At 50.8% G+C, this 22,331-nt stretch overlaps 1 protein-coding gene across 1 annotated transcript; it reads right to left on the minus strand.

Moving 5' to 3' along the window:
• Positions 1-8,330: 8,330 nt before the first annotated feature.
• On the minus strand, positions 8,331-16,730 carry LOC141991249 (interferon-induced protein with tetratricopeptide repeats 2-like). The gene is made up of 2 exons (XM_074959583.1): positions 16,726-16,730; positions 8,331-10,188 (listed from the first exon to the last, which is right to left on the minus strand). The coding sequence occupies exons 1-2, from the start codon at positions 16,728-16,730 to the stop codon at positions 8,883-8,885; spliced, it is 1,311 nt and encodes a 436-aa protein (XP_074815684.1). The 3' UTR covers positions 8,331-8,882.
• Positions 16,731-22,331: the final 5,601 nt, after the last annotated feature.

Consider the following 22,331-nt stretch of genomic DNA (forward strand, 5'->3'; position numbering starts at 1 on the left):
TTCTTTCTTTCTTTCAATGAGTAAACTTTTAGATTCTAAAGGATTGGCAACAGTGTGATTTGTGGGTAAGATCTGACTTGTATATTGACCTGGGTGTGGGGCTTGGTCCTGGTGGTGATACTGGGGAAGTGGAGTGTCTAAGGGAATTGCTTGTGTGACTTATGGTTAGCCAGTGGGGTGAGACCGAAGTGATCTGTTTGGCTGGTTTGGTGTGCCTTAATAGTAAAGGAAACCCAACCGTGGGCTGTAACTGCCCTGCTCTAAGGAATTTGTCCTGAACTGATACTCTCAGCTGTGTCTCGCCAGAGGCTGCATCGTTACCCAGGTTCCCTGTGCAGCCTCATCTCTTCCCTTTGTAGTGCCGCATGCTGGTGCGCTCTTCAATGACACGATCGCGTTCTATCTCCGTGGGCCCCTGCCTGGTTCACTGCGCTGTGGGGACAGTGTGGGGGTGTCTTCTGTTCAGTCCTACATGGGTTCTTACTCTCTGCTCCTCATTGCAGTGTCTGAGCGCTTTCCAGCTGTGCATTAAGTACTGTGACTCACACCTGTCACATGTTTGGTTTCTCCTCTCCCAGAGGGAGAAGCGTCTTTCCGTAGGGTTTTTTAAATATACATTTTGTTTTGTTTCAGAAGGTGGAGGATGTAAAGGGGGGAAGGCCGGTGGCTAGTTGCCATTTCCTTCTCACTAATAGGGAGGAGCTGGCTGTGAACCTGAAGGTGGAAGGCAACTTGGGTGAAAGTGACTACACAGCGATAAAGAGTTTGTGATCCTAGGGGAAGGAAGCAGGGGGAGCAGCAGCATAAAGACAATACATTTAAAAAGCCGATTTCAACAAACTCAGGGAATCGTTTGCCTGGTTCTCTGCCCTCGATCGGTAGGGGGGCCTGTCCCATCATTGAGGGGTGAGGGGGGAACAGCCAGCACCCTAGGGCCACATCTAGAGCAATTTATTTAAAGGGGATGCAAAGCCGCGGTTGCTTTTTGTTGGGGGGTGTCGGTGCCTGAGGCCTGGGCTTGCGAGGGTTAACGGGCCCTGACCAGCTCCCAGCTGAGAGCCCCTTGCTGGAGATGCATAAAGGGCTCCTTAAAGGCACAAATCCCATCATGTCCCGTGTGCTCCCCAGCCCCGGTCATCCGAGGCTCTCAGAGCAGCCTGAGGCCTTGCCAGCCGAATGCATTCTCCCCAGAGTGAGGCAGGCTGGCCGGGGGTGGGGCCTCACCATAGCCTGCTGCGTTTCCCGGCCCAGCTCTTTCTGATTCCTCACGCTCCCTTTAGGTTTCATTTCTCTGGGTTTCAGCTTCCTGATCTCTGTGCAAAGAGCTGGCAGGTGCCCAGGACAGGGAGCGGGGACAGCAGGAGAGACGTCACCCACCCTTCCCCTCTGAACATCCCACTCCCCACACCCTCCTCCTGCGAACACTTGCACGACTCACATGCATGCCCCTGTGAACATATTCCCCTCCCAACCCCACACACCCACACACACAGCCACCCACTGCTGTGCTGGGGCTGATCCTGGCTCTGTGGGGCCCCGCAGAGGGTTGCAGGGGTTGGGTGGCATAGAAGCAGGGCTGCGACTGCCCCTCATGCCTGGTCTCTGTGCAGGGTTGAGTGACTGGGGTGCCCAGCTGGTGGGAGGGAGCCGCGTTCCCCATGGGCTGTTAACCCTCTGAATCCCTTCCTGTTGTCAGCTCCCAGTGGCTATGTGAGCAGGGAATGACTGAGATCTCCTCTAACATCTAGTGATGGGCTAGGGGAAAACGACTTCTGTATTTACATGAGTACATAAAAGGTTGTTACAAGGAGGCGGGAGAAAAATTGTTTTTCTTAACCTCTGAGGACAGGAGAAGAAGCAGTGGGCTTAAATTGCAGCCAGGGAGGTTTAGGTTGGACATAAACTTCCTAGCTGTCAGGGTGGTTAAGCACTGGAATAAATTGGCTAGGGAGGTTGTGGACTCTCCATCATTGGGGATTTTTAAGAGCCGGTTAAACGCCTGCCAGGGATGGTCTAGACTCTAGATCATACCTAGCCCTGCCTTGAGTGCAGGGGACTGGGCTAGATGACCTCTCGAGGTCCCTTCCAGTCCTACGATTCTATGAACTCACCTTCTCTGCCTCGATATCCAGCAGACAGAGCTGCCGTGCCAAAGGGAGCAGTGTTGGCTGCTGGTGGGTTACAAATCACTTTACTATTGAATGCAGGGGAATGACAGGTTGTTACCTTGTTGTATGAGTAAAGGGCAGCAGAAGTGGGCTGAGCCTGTCCTGATGCAGGCCGTCACCCTCCAGTGAAGTGCTCTCGTGAAGCAGGGTGTAGGCAGCGTCTCTGGAGACCCGTGGTGCTGGAGCCAGCTCTTGTCAGTGCAGGCAGCTGAGGCATTGGGTCCCCAGGGCATTCCCCTGGGCAGCTCTCCCACTCCTGTCTGGCCGGGGCACGGGGAGCCTGGGACTCCACAGCCACAGGGGAGTTCCCAACCCACCTTCCCCAGGGTGGGCTTTGCTGAAGGGCCGCACTCGCTGTTTACAGTTGCTGTAACTACAGGGTTTGGCAGCTCCCTGGCACGGTGAGTCGCTCCTGCCCAGAGCACAAGACTAGGAGCAACGTCCGGGTCAAATTGTCGTACAGACATCCACCTTTTACCAAAAAAGCCAAAGAAACAACAAAAAAGATAAGAACGTTCAAAGCAGCTTATTTGTGTTTCTATTGCATTTGGGTCTAGTAAACAATAGAGACACCTGTACATTGTTTTTATTCTTGAGTCTGCAAAATACAAATCCTACATTTAGATAAATTACAATGGCGTGGATGTGTCCATGTGCATATTTGTTTGTTTTTCCTAAAGTTAATTAAGTCTTTTAGGAAAAATTGTCAGAGCGGCCACCAGCAAGAGTTGGTGATGAGCTCTAGCGGCCGAGCCATCGACCTGGTGCGGGACGGTGGTGCAGGGAAAGAGAGCGCCCGAGCAGTGAGGTTTCCCGCTACTCACCGAGCGCTGGGTTCAGTGGTGGGACCTGAGAACGTGGCATCGCAGAGAGCGGCGGGTGGCGGCAGAGAAGCAGCAGCAGCGCCGGGGTGACCGATGGTGGCAGAGGGAAGGGTGGCAGCAGGGTCCGTTGTGCTCAATGCACGTCCTGGGTGGGGGTGGGAGGGAACCCACATGAAGGCCCCTCTGAGCTCTGGGTCTTTGCTGACCAAGGATGGCCAACTGTGAGTGGGGTGCAGTGGAGGGAGAGGGGAGCGATCTGCTAATGGGGCATTCATTCCTCAGACTTTCCCACCAGCAGCTGGGAAACTGAGGCAAAAGACACTGCCCTGTGTTAAAGGGGGAAAGGACTGAAAGGCAAAGGAGGAGTGTGTGTGTGTGATAAGAAAAGAGATCCTTATGCTTTCAGTCTCCCTAGGTTCGGCCTCCCTGTCCAGCATCTGTCATGTGGTAGGATCCCTTCTCCTGCAAAGAGGACCCCTCCCACCCTAAATAATGAGGAGTCAATCAGTAAAGGTAAAATCAAATAAAGTGTATTGAAGGGTTTATAACAAAGAGTGGGACAAATAAGAAGGGGAATAAAGAGCAAAATTGCGCAATACAGTGATTACCCCCAAACTCAACCCTACAAAACAGATATAAAATCCGTCTTGGCAGATCAAAGCGACAGCAGGTGCTTGGGACCTCAATCCTCTGGCTAACGGCAAGGCTTTGGAGAGGAGCTCCAAGGAGTCCCTTGATGTTCCTTCGGGGCCCCAGGAAAACAGAAGAAATGGTACGCTCAGGAGCACAGCGATGGACGATGACAAAGGTAAGTGCTGTTTCTTCTCCTCTCTTCTCTTTAGAGGTGAGGAAGCTGTAGGAGGAAAATCCCTAGGATGGATAGATGTCTGCAGGTAAGACCCATGACCCGTGACCCGTGACCGTCCCTGGCTGCCACTCAGTTGGACAGCCCTGAGGCCATGTTCGGGCCAGCTTTTTATACACTTGCCTGGGAAACCCCTTAGAAAAGGCGGGAAGCCCCTTCTGGGAAACCCCTTAGGAAAACCAGTTCTGACTGGAAGTTGTTTACAACTCCAGGAGAAATAAAAGAGCGGGAAAATGGACCTATAGCTCACGTGGGCATAAAATTCCATTTTGAAACCAACATGGATTCCTGTAGTCACAAAACATACAAAAATGAACCCACCTAACAAAAGTGTGCTGTGGGGTTGGCTTGGCTTATGATCACATGTGTTTGAATGTGGTTGTGATGTTTTCCCAAACTAATGCTGGGTTCCCTTTCCCTTTTAATAGCAGTTCTCTTTTGTATATCACAGACTCAGTGCCTGTGAGTGGGGACGTATTGTCTCTTGGAGGCACCCGGGGCGGTGTTAAGTTTTCCCAGATTACTGCGGTGGGGGGGCTCGAGCCAGTTCTGCACACACAGTGGTGCAGAATTCCCCCAGGAATAGTAACATAACCCAGTCACTGTCCAACACTGACCAGTTGGAAAAAGGTCCAAGGGGTGGTATTCACGGACCTCAGCCTGCTGAGTACTGTGGCAAATGCTTCCAGCTCTGGTGGGGCCTGATGTTTACACAACTGCTAGAAACGTCCCTGCTTTGTGTGTCTGAGTGGAGATAAGACCAGGAGGAGATGGGTGGGCCAGAAGAGAGAAGAAACTCTGGTTATTGCAGATATCTAGAGGGAGACGAAGTCCTGTCCCTTATCCAAAAGGCCAGGCCCATCCTGCCTCCCTCTGAGGGTCCCCTTCCTCTCCTCCACTGAGATCTGGGCAGTTCAGGACACAGTCAGAGGGGGCTGGATGGACGCCTCTATGCAGGGCCAGGATTGGGACAGAGGAGACACACACAGAACTGCATGCTCAGGAGAGTTTATTCTTGTTGTGGGCTGCAGCCACTGAGGGGAAGGGGCAGGAGTGTAACTAGAACAGACACACTTCGGGGAAGAGAGTTTGCAGCTGGGGAAGTGAGATCTGGTCTCTCAGGGAGGGCGGGGACTGTCTCTTGATGCAGCAAAGGCATCGGAAAGTCTGGGACCTTGTCTGATCATGCCCAAGGAGCCCAGTTCTTTTGCATCCCAGGCACTGAGCTCCCCCTTTAGGCGCAGGCGAGCGACTCTCCTCGCTAGGGTCGATACTTGCAAACGTAGCCGTTTTTCATATGACAGTCTTTATCATTCCAGTTCTTAAAATCTAGACGGCAAAACCAATCAGTGGGGCAATGGAAGGGCGAGTGGGGCCATTCCTGCCCTTACAGTGATGTCCCTCCTCATTGCACACTGCTGAGAGAAGACCCCAGCTCCTGTGCATGAGGCTGCAAGGATGAGGAGGCTGGAGATGAAGGCCCATGTGCCTCAGACAGGGACAGGCTCCGTTGTTCCATGAGGGACGCTGTGTCCAGCAAAACTATCTGCCCTCACCAGCGTCTTCAGCCCTGGCTCTGAGCCCTTTAATTTCAGCCTTTCGCTTGGGCCTCCAAATGAAATTTGTCCCCTTCTTGGGGATACCACTTTGCTGGTGGGGGAACCTGGGCCCAAAGACTAGCCCAGGTTCTGACCCAGGGACACTCTGCACAGCAGCCGTGCGCCACTCACTGCAATTCGTTGCTGCTACTTCCCTGCCCCCCTCATAGCTCAGGGTTAAAATTCTCAGAGCTTCTCTCTTCCCAGCTTCAGCAAATGCGGCTAGAACGAAACTCGGGTTGTCCCCAGAGTTGCTCTGGCCAGAGAGGAGTGTGAGTGCCCCTGTGGTCCCAGCCAGACACTGCCCTGTTAGCACCCGCAGCTCCTGTCACCTGAGCCTGCTGGGCTCTGATTGGCTGCTTCCATGGGGCCGCTCTCGGCAGCCCTTTGCTGCTCTTTTCCTGGGGCAGGATGTGATAGGACCACGGGGCCTCCAGTAGGGGCCACAAAGGCCTGGTGCAGCCTGTCTCACGCGCTCATGAGCCATGGGGCCCCACTTTCAAGAAGGGGTGCCAGATCCAGAGTCTAGGACCAGGGAGTGAGCCTAGAGGTCAAAGAAGCAGGCAGTGCTAAGGCCTGTCCAGAATCCAGGGAGATCGGCACCGACTCCGTGGGTGCTCAGCAGCTGCTGGCAGCCCTGTGGATCAGCTCCTTTCCCCACCCCCCCACCCACTAGCAGGTGCTGCCAATCAGCCCCTCCTGCACGCCGCGATCAGCTGTTCAGCCACATGCAGGAGGTGCTGGGGTGAGGGGGAGGAGCGGAGGCAGGAAGAGGTGGGGTAGGCGTGGGGGCTTGGGGAAGGGCTGGAGTGGGCGTGGGGCCTGGGGCGGGGAAGGGGTTGAGCCCGCCCCCCGGGGAACTCAGGAAGTCGGCACCTCTGCCGAGGGATATCAGAAATACACCCATCCAGTTCTGGGAGCCAGTCCCAGCAGCCTGGTAAGCGTCCAGCACAGGTGACCTCAACCACGGCGGGGAGAACTGGCCTAACAGTGGCAGCCACCCTGGACGGCTGTACCAATGGAGCGAAAGCAGCTCCGTGTTTGTGTGTAGACAAGCCCTTAGCAACAGACTGAAAACGTAGTAAAGTGTCACAAGGCCTGATTCTCATTTACTTCTCACTGATACCGCTCTGGCACTTCTGAAACGTCAGCCTTGGCTCTTAAGTACATAAGAACGGCCATACTCAGTCAGACCAATGGTCCATCTAGCCCAGTCTCCCGTCTTCTGACAGCGGCCACCGCCAGGTGCTTCAGAGGGAATGAGCAGAACAGGTCATCATCAAGTGATCCATCCCCTGTCGCCCATTCCCAGTTTCTGGCAAACAGAGGCTAGGGACACCATCCCTGCCCATCCTGGCTAATAGCCACTGATGGTCCTATCCTCCAGGAACTTCTCTAGTTCTTTTTTGAACCCTGTTATAGTCTTGGCGTTGACAACAAAGAGATTCACAGGTTGACTGTACGTTGGGTGAAGAAATATTTCCTTTTGTTTGTTTTAAACCTGCTGCCTATTCATTTCATTTGGCGACCCCTAGTTCTTGGGTTATGAGACGGAGTAAATAACACTTCCTTATTTACTTTCTCCACACTAGTCATGATTTTATAGACCTCTATCATTTCCCCTCTTAGTCATCTCTTTTCCAAGCTGAAAAGTCCCAGTCTTATTAATCCCTCCCCATATGGAAGCCGTTCCATACCCCTAGTCATTTTTGTTGCCCTTTTCTGAAACTTTTCCAATTCCAATATATCTTTTTTGAGATGGGGGAACCACATCTGCATGCAGTATTCAAGATGTGGGCATACCATGGATTTAAAGAGAGGCAATAAAGTATTTTGTGTCTTCTTATCTATCCTTCTCCTAACGATTCCCAACATTCTGTTCGCTTTTTTTGACTGTCGCTGCACACTGAGTGGATGTTTTCAGAGAACTCTCCACAATGACTCCAAGATCTTTCTTGAATGGTAACAGCTAATTTAGACCCCATCATTTTCTATGTATAGTTGGGATTATGTTTTCCAATGTGCATTACTTTTCATTTATCAACATTGAATTTCATCTGCCATTTTGTTGCCCAGTCACCCAGTTTTGTGAGATCTCTTTGTGAGAGGACCTTCCCTCTTATCCCATGACAGGTTACTTTGCTTAAGAGCCTTTGGTGAGGGACCTTGCCAAAGGCTTTCTGAAAATTTAAATACATGTTGACACTTTCCCAGCAAATCATGTTCATCAATGTGTCTGATAATTCTGTTCTTTCCTATAGTTAGTTTCAACCAGTTTGCCTGGTACTGAAGTCAGGTTTACCGGCCTGTAATTGCCAGAATCACTTTTGGAGCCTTTAAAAAAAACAGCCTCACATTCGCTGTCATCCAGTCATCTGGTAAAGAAGCCGATTTAAATGATCGGTTACAGACGACAGTTAGTAGTTCTGCAATGTCGCATTTGAGTTCCTTCAGAACTTTTGGGTGATGCCATCTGGTCCTGGTGACTTATAATGGTTTAGTTTATCAATTTCTTCCAAACCCTCCTGTAATGACACCTCAATGTGGGACAGTTCGTGTTCTGTTAGTGACTGTCCTGGTGCTTTACTGTGAGCTCGACACGCCTGTAGGGTCCTATGTGTGCTTCCCACCCCGATGCAATCTAGAGGCAGGAGAAGCAATGTTTCAACACAAAGAGACTGATTTATTTCTGTTTTCTCTGTAACTTATGTTTTTACTTCATTTACAATAATTCAGATCCATGACAAGCTGGGGAAACTGGTGCCATGTAAATATGAGTCATGGTCAGGGTGAGGTGCGGAAAGCAAAGATGTGTCTATATAATTATTCCCATTACAGGCACTCATCTATGCAAATACAAAAACTCAATGCTGTTAGAAGAAACTCCACACCTATTTGCTGCGTGGATGTTGGAAGGCCGCAGAGCTGGAGGATAGGTTTGCGTAGAGACAAGGATGGTCGCACCGTCCCCTCTGAGTAGAAACAGCTGCTCAGTATCAGAAGCTAAACTGTCCTCTGCGGTGATACTTACAAGACACTTGACAATGGCTGGGTAGCTGGTGGGCTGAGGCCACTGTCCATTTTGCTGACCAGTATTGTCTCCCTGTGCTCCCCTGTCCGTCTGCTGGTTCGCTCCTGTTGTCCCTTGTTGCAGACTGTAGACTCTTTGGAGCCAGACACAATGGGGTCCTGGTCCATGTCTGGGCTCCTAGGCGTGACCACAAGACAGGTAGCTAATAATAATTAGCAGCAGCAGCATGTGCCATAGTCTGAATCATTTGCAACACGAATGTCATTGTTACACAGGTGGGGAAAGTGACTCACTTCAGAAGGAGGTCTTGGTGTGTCCAGGGAAGGGAAAGGATCCCCCATTTTCTCCACATCTCCAGTCTCCTGCTCTGTTGTTGCCACGAGTGGACTTCCTCCTTTATTCAAGAGAATGACTTTCAGTCTCGTGAATGAAGTCACGTATGGCCTCAGCCTCAGTGGTCTGGGAGTTCTGCTGGAATATTTCTGCCACCTTTTCCAACTTCCTTTTCAGTTGTTGCCTCTCCGGGTAGTTGTCTGGAATGGCGAAACCTGCTTTGTACATCTCAGCTGCCTTCTGCACACTGTTCTTCTTGTAGAAGAGGAAATTTCCCCAGTGAAGGCAGACTGCCTGCTGACACTTCTTGCTGAGGCTGGGCATTGCACTCACGAGATTGAGATAAATCTCTTCTTGGTAGTGAGGTGTGTTTTCTCCATACATTTCAGCTAAAGCCAGCCTTGAAAACACAGAGGCTGGATCTTTCTGCACAGCCTTTTTGAAGGCCTCAATAGCTGCTGCCAATATTTCTTCTCTTCTGCTGGATTTGGCCCCCCACAACTGCATCTTGTAGCAGATGCCAAGGTCATAGTGAAGGAGATGGTAATTGGGGTTCAGAGAGATTGCTCGCTCTAGAATAGAAATTTTTTTTTCTACGAATTCCCGTTCAAAGAACTTGGCTGCACGTCTCAGGACCTCAGGGTCCAGGCTATTCTGAACAACATCTTCTAAGAGGGCTTCTGCTTGCTGTCTATCCGATTCCTTAAGGATCTCGGCTAAATACACCTTAGCTTCATAGTTTTGCGGCTGTTCAGGGATAATGTCTTCCAACTTCTCTCTGGCTTCATTCCAAGACGTAGAATTGTATGAGTGATCCCATGATGCAAAGGCTGCGATTGCCAACCCAGCAAGAAATTCCCCATTCGCTTCGTCTTCTCCTAATGCCATTTTGAAACACTCTGTGGCTTCTTTGCCATTGCGGAAGCCTGCTGCCAGGAGAGACCAGCCTTTCTGTGCATGTATCTCAGGGATCTGAGCTGCATGTGGAGAGCGGCTCTTCAGGGAGCTGCAGATCTTTCTAACCTTGTCCAGGTAAAGTTCAACCAAATCATAGTGGGCCAAGTGATAATAGATCCAGGCGAAGTTTCCGTAAATGACCAGGACCTGCCGGGGGAAGTTATCTGGGTGATCTCTTTGCAGAATCTTTTCGGCTTCTCTAAGGCTTTGCAGAGCATCTTCATATTGCCCTTGCAGGTGGCAGAGATAAGCCTGCATGGCAAGGAGCGTGGTCTGGTTCTGGTAGTGAGTGTGGGCAATCCTGAGAGCCAGAGTTTGGAGGAGATGAACTGCATCTACCTGGTCTCTGATTTCAAAGTTCCAGGTGAAGTGGCACTGGAGGGCCTGCAGCTTCTCCTTCAGACGCAGGGTGCTGCAAAGAGAGGGAAAAATGAGACTCCATTTGGGCTGAATGAATTTCCACTATATGCTACAATCCTGGGGCAGTGATTACAGAGTGACAGGGCTTCTTTCCGGTTAAAAGCAAATTGCTAAGTGGCAACAAAGAACTAAGCCTGGATTTCAGTGTCTGACGTCCTCACTCTCCCATGCATGGGACCAGTATGAATGGGTTGAATCTAACCTTTGTGAAATCCTCTTAGTACTTCCTGTGTCCTAGAAAGCAACACTGCCAAACCCCATGACTCATTGCAATAGATGCAGCCTGTGGTATTTGTTATGTCACAGAAAGCTCCCCGCTTGGTAACGTCAGGAGAATTTCTCAGGGGGTGTCAAGGTTCCTCCCCCCCTCTGAACGCTAGGGTACAGATGTGGGGACCTGCATGAAAACCTCCTAAGCTTATCTTTACCAGCGTAGGTCAAAAACTTCCCCAAGGTCCAAAATATTCCACCATTTGCCTTGGATTGGCCGCTACCACCACCAAACAAATACTGGTTACTGGGGAAGAGCTGTTTGGAAACGTCTTTCCCCCCAAAATACTTCCCAAAACCTTGCACCCCACTTCCTGGACAAGGTTTAGTAAAAAGCCTCAACAATTTGCCTAGGTGACTACAGACCTAGACCATTGGATCTTAAGAACAATGAACAATCCTCCCAACACTTGCACCCCCCCCTTTCCTGGGAAATGTTGGAAATTAGGTGACCACAGACCCAAACCCTTGGATCTGAGAACAATGAAAAAGCATTCAGTTTTCTTACAAGAAGACTTTTAATAGAAATAGGAGTAAATAGAAGTAAAGAAATCCCCTCTGTAAAATCAGGATGGTAGATACCTTACAGGGTAATTAGATTCAAAAGATAGAGAATCCCTCTAGGCAAAACCTTAAGTTACAAAAAAGATACACAGACAGAAATAGTTATTCTATTCAGCACAATTCTTTTCTCAGCCATTTAAAGAAATCATAATCTAACACATACCTAGCTAGATTACTTATTAAAAGTTCTAAGACTCCATTCCTGGTCTATCCCCGGCAAAAGCAGCATATAGACAGACAGAGACCCTTTGCTTCTCTCCCTCCTCCCAGCTTTTGAAAGTATCTTGTCTCCTCATTGGCCATTTTGGTCAGGTGCCAGCGAGGTTACCTTTAGCTTCTTAACCCTTTACAGGTGAGAGGAAAAAGAAAAGGAGTACTTGTGGCACCTTAGAGACTAACCAGTTTATTTGAGCATGAGCTTTCGTGAGCTACAGCTCACTTCATCGGATGCATAGCATATCGTGGAAACTGCAGAAGACATTATATACACACAGAGACCATGAAACAAAACTTCCTCCCACCCCACTCTCCTGCTGGTAACAGCTTATCTAAAGTGATCATCAAGGAGGGCCATTTCCAGCACAAATCCAGGTTTTCTCACCCTTCCCCCCCCCCCCCCCACAGACACACATTCAAACTCACTCTCCTGCTGGTAATAGCCCATCCCTCTTTGAAACCTCTCTTTATAATGCGCATGATAATCAAGGTGGGTCATTTCCAGCACTAATCCAGGTTTTCTCACCCCCCCCCCCACACACCCCCCTCCAAAAACCACACACACAAACTCACTCTCCTGCTGGCAATAGCTCATCTTACAATGTGCACAGCAATAACCCAAGTTTAACCAGAACGTCTTGGGGGGGGGTTTGTAGGAAAAAAACAAGGGGAGATAGGCTACCTTGCATAATGACTTAGCCACTCCCAGTCTCTATTCAAGCCCAAATTAATAGTATCCAATTTGCAAATGAATTCCAATTCAGCAGTTTCCTGGCATTGTGTTCTGCATGGCTGAGGTTATGGTAACAATGCCATCCACAGCCTCAGAAACAACTCTGACATCATAATCAAAAAGGCTGACAAAGGAGGTGCTGTTGTCATCATGAATAGGTCGGAATATGAACAAGAGGCTGCTCGGCAGCTCTCCAACACCACTTTCTACAAGCCATTACCCTCTGATCCCACTGAGAGTTACCAAAAGCATCTACAGCATTTGCTCAAGAAACTTCCTGAAAAAGCACAAGATCAAATCCGCACAGACACACCCCTGGAACCCCGACCTGGGATATTCTATCTACTACCCAAGATCCATAAACCTGGAAATCCTGGGCGCCCCATCATCTCAGGCATTGGCACCCTGACAGCAGGATTGTCCGGCTATGTAGACTCACTCCTCAGGCCCTACGCTACCAGCACTCCCAGCTACCTTCGAGACACCACTGACTTCCTGAGGAAACTACAATCCATTGGTGATCTTCCTGATAACACCATCCTGGCCACTATGGATGTAGAAGCCCTCTACACCAACATTCCACACAAAGATGGACTACAAGCCATCAAGAACACTATCCCCGATAATGTCACGGCTAACCTGGTGACTGAACTTTGTGACTTTGTCCTTACCCATAACTATTTTACATTTGGGGACAATGTATACCTTCAGATCAGCGGCACTGCTATGGGTACCCGCATGGCCCCACAGTAGGCCAACATTTTTATGGCTGATTTAGAACAACGCTTCCTCAGCTCTCGTCCCCTAACGCCCCTACTTTACTTGCGCTATATTGATGACATCTTCATCATCTGGACCCATGGAAAAGAAGCCCTTGAGGAATTCCACCATGATTTCAACAATTTCCATCCCACCATCAACCTCAGCCTGGTCCAGTCCACACAAGAGATCCACTTCCTGGACACTACAGTGCTAATAAATGATGGTCACATCAACACCACCCTATACCGGAAACCTACTGACCGCTATTCCTACCTACATGCCTCCAGCTTTCACCCTGACCACACCACACGATCCATCGTCTACAGCCAAGCTCTGCGATACAACCGCATTTGCTCCAACCCCTCAGACAGAGACAAACACCTACAAGATCTCTATCAAGCATTCTTACAACTACAATACCCACCTGCGGAAGTGAAGAAACAGATTGATAGAGCCAGAAGAGTTCCCAGAAGTCACCTACTACAGGACAGGCCTAACAAAGAAAATAACAGAACGCCACTCGCCGTCACCTTCAGCCCCCAACTAAAACCCCTCCAACACATTATTAAGGATCTACAACCTATCCTGAAGGATGACCCAACACTCTCACAAATCTTGGGAGAAAGGCCAGTCCTTGCCTACAGACAGCCCCCCAACCTGAAGCGAATACTCACCAACAACCACATACCACACAACAGAACCACTAACCCAGGAACCTATCCTTGCAACAAAGCCCGTTGCCAACTGTGCCCACATATCTATTCAGGGGACACCAACACAGGGCCTAACAACATCAGCCACACTATCAGAGGCTCGTTCACCTGCACATCCACCAATGTGATATATGCCATCATGTGCCAGCAATGCCCCTCTGCCATGTACATTGGTCAAACTGGACAGTCTCTACGTAAAAGAATAAATGGACACAAATCAGATGTTAAGAATTATAACATTCATAAACCAGTCGGAGAACACTTCAATCTCTCTGGTCACGCAATCACAGACATGAGGGTCGCTATCTTAAAGCAAAAAAACTTCAAATCCAGACTCCAGCGAGAAACTGCTGAATTGGAATTCATTTGCAAATTGGATACTATTAATTTGGGCTTGAATAGAGACTGGGAGTGGCTAAGTCATTATGCAAGGTAGCCTATCTCCCCTTGTTTTTTTCCTACAACCCCCCCCCCCCAAGACGTTCTGGTTAAACTTGGATTATTGCTGTGCACATTGTAAGATGAGCTATTGCCAGCAGGAGAGTGAGTTTGTGTGTGTGGTTTTTGGAGGGGGGTGTGTGTGGGGGGGAGGGGTGAGAAAACCTGGATTAGTGCTGGAAATGACCCACCTTGATTATCATGCGCATTATAAAGAGAGGTTTCAAAGAGGGATGGGCTATTACCAGCAGGAGAGTGAGTTTGTATGTGTGTCTGTGGGGGGGGAGGGGGAAGGGTGAGAAAACCTGGATTTGTGCTGGAAATGGCCCTCCTTGATGATCACTTTAGATAAGCTGTTACCAGCAGGAGAGTGGGGTGGGAGGAAGTTTTGTTTCATGGTCTCTGTGTGCATATAATGTCTTCTGCAGTTTCCACGATATGCTATGCATCCGATGAAGTGAGCTGTAGCTCACGAAAGCTCATGCTCAAATAAACTGGTTAGTCTCTAAGGTGCCACAAGTACTCCTTTTCTTTTTTCTTTTTACGAATACAGACTAACACGGCTGTTACTCTGAAACCTGTCAGGTGAGAGGAGTTTTCCTCCGGCGAGGAGGGATTTTAAAGGGGTTTACCCTTCCCTTTATATTTATGACAGGTGGAAATAACAATGTACAACGTTTGTTCAAAATGTGTTTACCTGTTTGAATGCTCCTCCAGCACCAGAGCTGCTAAGTGAGAGTATTTAGAAGTGATTATTTTGTTGTGCAGTTCACCTTTAGGGCCGAAGCTAGCTATTAACTGGAATATTTGATGCGTGTTATTCCAAGCCAAAATGTACATCATGATGTCACAAAACGGAGCCCACAAAACAAAGGGATTTCCAATGTAAGAACTTGGTGAATGTGGAGCTAAGGTTGCAAATGCAGTCTGGATCAATAATGTAAGGTATGGGGGTTAACCTTAATAGAAATGTAACTTTTAAGGAGCTGACATCTAGAAAACTGAATCTTCAGGGAGCGCTTAAACCCCCTCAAACATTGGAAATCATCTGGCTGTCCACTGGGGTCATTTATGTCCTGGGATACGTATATGTGTGTGTGGAGAGAGAGTCTCGCACTGACTTCAACGGGGGCCATTTATCCAAGGAGACAGGAAGGGCCTGACTCTCATTTACACAAAGGCTAGTTCCCAGCACGCTGGCAGCGTAAAGCGAGTGTAAATGGAAAGGCCCCTTTGCACGGCCAGGGTGCTGTGAAATGGCCGCAGGGTGTGTCTACCCTGCAGTGAGAGGTGGGACCGTAGCATGGGCTGCCCTACCCGCACTAGCTGTAACCTAGATATCACAGCTAAAGACAGCAGTGACACTTGGCGGTGCAGGACCTGCAAGCCCATCTGGCCCCCAGGTACGTACTTGTGTTTCTAGGCCACATCCGGATCTGCGCCACTGCGGCTTCACTGCTCGGTTTAGTCCCACTAGCTAGATTAAAGCTCGCATGGGGATGCCTACCTGAGCTAGACACACCTGCGACTGCACTGTAGCCATAACCTTAGTATCAATGGGAACGGGGCCCACTCTAGTCAGCAGGCAGGAGAGAAATGTAATGGGGAGATGCTGAGGGTCGGCAGAATGTAAATATTCTGTCTCTGGCCATTTAACTGAGACAATGGAGGCCTGTTACACCCCTCCCCCTGCTGTGCATCCTGCATGCAGATGTGGTTGCCCCATCTCAAAACAGATATATTGGAATTGGAAAAGGTTTAGAAAAGGGCAACAAAAATGATTAGGGGTATGGAACGGCTTCCATGTTAGGAGAGATTAATAAGACTGGGACTGCTCATCTTGGAAAAGAGACGACTAAGGGGGGATATGATTGAGGTCTATACAGTCATGACTGGTGTGGAGAAAGTAAATAAGGAAGTGTTTTTGGGAACCTGAAATATGGTCACCCTGGAACAAGCACCACACTGAACAATAGAACACCCCCCCCCCCCGTCTTGTTAGACTCACAGGACTCCCCCCCCCTTTGCCTTGCTAGACACACAGCCTTCCCCCCCTCCCCCCCTCTCCAGCTGTCCCTGCGCTCTGGTCTGGTGCCGGTGCCCTGCGCTCAGGGTGGTGCTGGGGGGGCAGTGGGGTTACGTGGTCTCAGCTCCAGGCTGAGCGTTCACAAGAGCCCCCCCGCCCCCTTGCAAGCAGCTGGTTCCCCTCCCAGCAGCCTCCCCTGCGCTGTAGCTCCGGGCTCCTGCTGCTGCTGCCTTTTCTCTCTGCATCTCCTGGGCTGGTCCCGTCCCTCCCTCCAGCTGTCCCTTGGCTCCAGCTCCCCAGGGATCAGAGTTAATCTCTCCGCCCCCCCGCCCCACACCAGCAGCCAGGTTTCCTGAGCTGTAGCTCAGGAAAGCTTATGCTCAAATAAATTGGTTCATCTCTAAGGTGCCACAAGTCCTCCTTTTCTCTTTGTGAATACAGACTAACAGGGCTGCTCCTCTGAAACGCAACGGAGAGGGGGCACAGGGCTGGGGGGGGCACTCTCTTACCGGCTCCTCCGTTGATGCGGAGCGAAGCCGGAGTGACAGCTGGCCAGAGGGGGAGTTCTCCGTGAAGGTACAGCGAGGGGAGCTCGCAGGGGAGGTGTCAACAGTGACCTGCACTAGCCCTGAGAGGCACCAGCCTGGAGAGTCAACAGGACGCAGAATCACCCCAGAGTGACCGCGCCCCAGAGATTTAAAAGCCGGAGATTTACAGCCCAGAAATGCGCAGAGGGGGGTGGCAAGCTGTCTGACTTTAGCCCTCGCTGGAAATGTCCCCCCCGCCCAGCGACCCCAATGCTCCTACCTCATTGCGATCCGCTGAGTCCCAGGCAGGGGAGGTGACGGCTCCTTTCACTGCCCCGGGTTTCTTCCCACGGTGTGGAAGTGCCCGGTTCTGGGAGAGACCCGAGTTCTGCCCGGGCAGGACGGACTGTGGCCGCCCGGGCGATGCTGCCCTTCATACGCAGGGCGGGTTGCTCGCTGGGGATCTCGCTGGTTTGGCTGGGGAGCTGCCTTTCCCCAGGAAGCGAGAGTGAGCAGGAGAAAAGGAAACTGAAACTTAACTTTCACTTCCCCTTGTCATCTTCAGCGTCCGCTCAGCCCGAGTCGCCACCTGCAGCTCCATGGGTGACATGGGGCTAGTTATGGGGTGTGTGTGTGTGTGTGTGTGTGTGCGCACACACGCGCTTGCACACGTACAATCCTGGCCTGGGCTTCCCAGCACACAGACGGGGTCACTCACCATCACCACGCCGCGGCGCGCTCCCCGCTACGCCCCCAACCAGCTCCACAGCCCCCTGCCCCGAACCGGTTGCCCGTGTCCCGGCCCCGGCCAGCCCTTCCCCACCACCGAGGGGTGTTCGTATCGCCCTCATGCACTTCCAGGGCCCTGCCTGGGCACAGAGCAGCGAGGAGCAGAGGGCGATGACGGAGGCAGGGCAATTAGCCAAAGGTGAGAGCTTTGTACCTGCTCCCCCAGGTCTCCTCCTCTCCCCGAACCCTCCCCCAGCTTTATCCGCGCAGGGTGCGATTTTCCAAAGGCCCCCCCCGCCCCCGGTTTAGACACCCAGGCCCCATTGGCTGCCAGCGTGAGCCATGCTCCTCAGTCACTTCGGCACTTTTGAAAATGCCTCCCCCACATAGAAATTAAACCCTCTAAAGTGAGGAAATAATAGTCAGGTTGTGACGTTATTGACATGACCTGTGACCGTATAGATCATTGTTGCAACCACTGTTATATATTTGCAGCAAATATGGTACAGAGGTTGTCGTGTGAGGTGTCTATGGAGAGGTTAGGATTGGCTGGGTAGGATTATGCTGTCTGTCTGGGTGTATCGTTGTTGTGGCTGAAGTGATGAACATTGGCTATGTACTTGTATGTCAATGTGCTTGATTCAAAGTAGCCTCAGGGAAGCATTTGGTCAGCTTCTTGAGAACTTTGCCATCACTGTATATCATTGATTCCATTTAACCAATTTTAGCTCTCATCTATATTTCTTTCTTTCTTTCAATGAGTAAACTTTTAGATTCTAAAGGATTGGCAACAGTGTGATTTGTGGGTAAGATCTGACTTGTATATTGACCTGGGTGTGGGGCTTGGTCCTTTAGGTTTGGGAGAACCGTTTTTCTTTTCCTGGGGTATTGGTTTTCATAACCAGTCGTCCCCATAACGAGTGGCCCTGGTGGTGATACTGGGGAAGTGGAGTGTCTAAGGGAATTGCTTGTGTGACTTATGGTTAGCCAGTGGGGTGAGACCGAAGTGATCTGTTTGGCTGGTTTGGTGTGCCTTAATAGTAAAGGAAACCCAACCGTGGGCTGTAACTGCCCTGCTCTAAGCAATTTGTCCTGAACTGATACTCTCAGCTGTGTCCCGCCAGAGGCTGCATCGTTACCCAGGTTCCCTGTGCAGCCTCATCTCTTCCCTTTGTAGTGCCGCATGCTGGTGCGCTCTTCAATGACACGATCGCGTTCTATCTCCGTGGGCCCCTGCCTGGTTCACTGCGCTGTGGGGACAGTGTGGAGGTGTCTTCTGTTCAGTCCTACATGGGTTCTTACTCTCTGCTCCTCATTGCAGTGTCTGAGCGCTTTCCAGCTGTGCATTAAGTACTGTGACTCACACCTGTCACATGTTTGGTTTCTCCTCTCCCAGAGGGAGAAGCGTCTTTCCGTAGGGTTTTTTAAATATACATTTTGTTTTGTTTCAGAAGGTGGAGGATGTAAAGGGGGGAAGGCCGGTGGCTAGTTGCCATTTCCTTCTCACTAATAGGGAGGAGCTGGCTGTGAACCTGAAGGTGGAAGGCAACTTGGGTGAAAGTGACTACACAGCGATAAAGAGTTTGTGATCCTAGGGGAAGGAAGCAGGGGGAGCAGCAGCATAAAGACAATACACTTAAAAAGCCGATTTCAACAAACTCAGGGAATCGTTTGCCTGGTTCTCTGCCCTCGATCGGTAGGGGGGACTGTCCCATCATTGAGGGGTGAGGGGGGAACAGCCAGCACCCTAGGGCCACATCTAGAGCAATTTATTTAAAGGGGATGCAAAGCCGCGGTTGCTTTTTGTTGGGGGGTGTCGGTGCCTGAGGCCTGGGCTTGCGAGGGTTAACGGGCCCTGACCAGCTCCCAGCTGAGAGCCCCTTGCTGGAGATGCATAAAGGGCTCCTTAAAGGCACAAATCCCATCATGTCCCGTGTGCTCCCCAGCCCCGGTCATCCGAGGCTCTCAGAGCAGCCTGAGGCCTTGCCAGCCGAATGCATTCTCCCCAGAGTGAGGCAGGCTGGCCGGGGGTGGGGCCTCACCATAGCCTGCTGTGTTTCCTGGCCCAGCTCTTTCTGATTCCTCACGCTCCCTTTAGGTTTCATTTCTCTGGGTTTCAGCTTCCTGATCTCTGTGCAAAGAGCTGGCAGGTGCCCAGGACAGGGAGCGGGGACAGCAGGAGAGACGTCACCCACCCTTCCCCTCTGAACATTCCCCTCCCCACACCCTCCGCCTGCGAACACTTGCACGAATCACATGCATGCCCCTGTGAACATATTCCCCCCCCCACCCCCCCACACCCACAGCCTCCCACTGCTGTGCTGGGGCTGATCCTGGCTCTGTGGGGCCCCGCAGAGGGTTGCAGGGGTTGGGTGGCATAGAAGCAGGGCTGCGACTGCCCCTCATGCCTGGTCTCTGTGCAGGGTTGAGTGACTGGGGTGCCCAGCTGGTGGGAGGGAGCCGCGTTCCCCATGGGCTGTTAACCCTCTGAATCCCTTCCTGTTGTCAGCTCCCAGTGGCTATGTGAGCAGGGAATGACTGAGATCTCCTGTAACATCTAGTGATGGGCTGGGGGAAAACGACTTCTGTATTTACATGAGTACATAAAAGGTTGTTACAAGGAGGCGGGAGAAAAATTGTTTTTCTTAACCTCTGAGGACAGGAGAAGAAGCAGTGGGCTTAAATTGCAGCCAGGGAGGTTTAGGTTGGACATAAACTTCCTAGCTGTCAGGGTGGTTAAGCACTGGAATAAATTGGCTAGGGAGGTTGTGGACTCTCCATCATTGGGGATTTTTAAGAGCCGGTTAAACGCCTGCCAGGGATGGTCTAGACTCTAGATCATACCTAGCCCTGCCTTGAGTGCAGGGGACTGGGCTAGATGACCTCTCGAGGTCCCTTCCAGTCCTACGATTCTATGAACTCACCTTCTCTGCCTCGATATCCAGCAGACAGAGCTGCCGTGCCAAAGGGAGCAGTGTTGGCTGCTGGTGGGTTACAAATCACTTTACTATTGAATGCAGGGGAATGACAGGTTGTTACCTTGTTGTATGAGTAAAGGGCAGCAGAAGTGGGCTGAGCCTGTCCTGATGCAGGCCACCACCCTCCAGTGAAGTGCTCTCGTGAAGCAGGGTGTAGGCAGCGTCTCTGGAGACCCGTGGTGCTGGAGCCAGCTCTTGTCAGTGCAGGCAGCTGAGGCATTGGGTCCCCAGGGCATTCCCCTGGGCAGCTCTCCCACTCCTGTCTGGCTGGGGCATGGGGAGCCTGGGACTCCACAGCCACAGGGGAGTTCCCAACCCACCTTCCCCAGGGTGGGCTTTGCTGAAGGGCCGCACTCGCTGTTTACAGTTGCTGTAACTACAGGGTTTGGCAGCTCCCTGGCACGGTGAGTCGCTCCTGCGCAGAGCACAAGACTAGGAGCAACGTCCGGGTCAAATTGTCGTACAGACATCCACCTTTTACCAAAAAAGCCAAAGAAACAACAAAAAAGATAAGAACGTTCAAAGCAGCTTATTTGTGTTTCTATTGCATTTGGGTCTAGTAAACAATAGAGACACCTGTACATTGTTTTTATTCTTGAGTCTGCAAAATACAAATCCTACATTTAGATAAATTACAATGGCGTGGACGTGTCCATGTGCATATTTGTTTGTTTTTCCTAAAGTTAATTAAGTCTTTTAGGAAAAATTGTCAGAGCGGCCACCAGCAAGAGTTGGTGATGAGCTCTAGCGGCCGAGCCATCGACCTGGTGCGGGACGGTGGTGCAGGGAAAGAGAGCGCCCGAGCAGTGAGGTTTCCCGCTACTCACCGAGCGCTGGGTTCAGTGGTGGGACCTGAGAACGTGGCATCGCAGAGAGCGGCGGGTGGCGGCAGAGAAGCAGCAGCAGCGCCGGGGTGACCGATGGTGGCAGAGGGAAGGGTGGCAGCAGGGTCCGTTGTGCTCAATGCACGTCCTGGGTGGGGGTGGGAGGGAACCCACATGAAGGCCCCTCTGAGCTCTGGGTCTTTGCTGACCAAGGATGGCCAACTGTGAGTGGGGTGCAGTGGAGGGAGAGGGGAGCGATGTGCTAATGGGATATTCATTCCTCAAACTTTCCCACCAGCAGCTGGGAAACTGAGGCAAAAGACACTGCCCTGTGTTAAAGGGGGAAAGGACTGAAAGGCAAAGGAGGAGTGTGTGTGTGTGATAAGAAAAGAGATCCTTATGCTTTCAGTCTCCCTAGGTTCGGCCTCCCTGTCCAGCATCTGTCATGTGGTAGGATCCCTTCTCCTGCAAAGAGGACCCCTCCCACCCTAAATAATGAGGAGTCAATCAGTAAAGGTAAAATCAAATAAAGTGTATTGAAGGGTTTATAACAAAGAGTGGGACAAATAAGAAGGGGAATAAAGAGCAAAATTGCGCAATACAGTGATTACCCCCAAACTCAACCCTACGAAACAGATATAAAAACCATCTTCACAGATCAAAGCGACAGCAGGTGCTTGGGACCTCAATCCTCTGGCTAACGGCAAGGCTTTGGAGAGGAGCTCCAAGGAGTCCCTTGATGTTCCTTCGGGGCCCCAGGAAAACAGAAGAAATGGTACGCTCAGGAGCACAGCGATGGACGATGACAAAGGTAAGTGCTGTTTCTTCTCCTCTCTTCTCTTTAGAGGTGAGGAAGCTGTAGGAGGAAAATCCCTAGGATGGATAGATGTCTGCAGGTAAGACCCATGACCCGTGACCGTCCCTGGCTGCCACTCAGTTGGACAGCCCTGAGGCCATGTTCGGGGCAGCTTTTTATACACTTGCCCGGGAAACCCCTTAGAAAAGGCGGGAAGCCCCTTCTGGGAAACCCCTTAGGAAAACCAGTTCTGACTGGAAGTTGTTTACAACTCCAGGAGAAATAAAAGAGCGGGAAAATGGACCTATAGCTCACGTGGGCATAAAATTCCATTTTGAAACCAACATGGATTCCTGTAGTCACAAAACATACGAAAATGAACCCACCTAACAAAAGTGTGCTGTGGGGTTGGCTTGGCTTAGAATCATAGAATCACAGAATCATAGAATATCAGGGTTGGAAGGGACCTCAGGAGGTCATCTAGTCCAACCCCCTGCTCAAAGCAGGACCAATCCCCAATCAAATCATCCCAGCCAAGGCTTTGTCAAGCCTGACCTTA

Source organism: Natator depressus, chromosome 1, assembly GCF_965152275.1.
Source record: "Natator depressus isolate rNatDep1 chromosome 1, rNatDep2.hap1, whole genome shotgun sequence".
Taxonomy (NCBI): Eukaryota; Metazoa; Chordata; order Testudines; family Cheloniidae; genus Natator; species Natator depressus.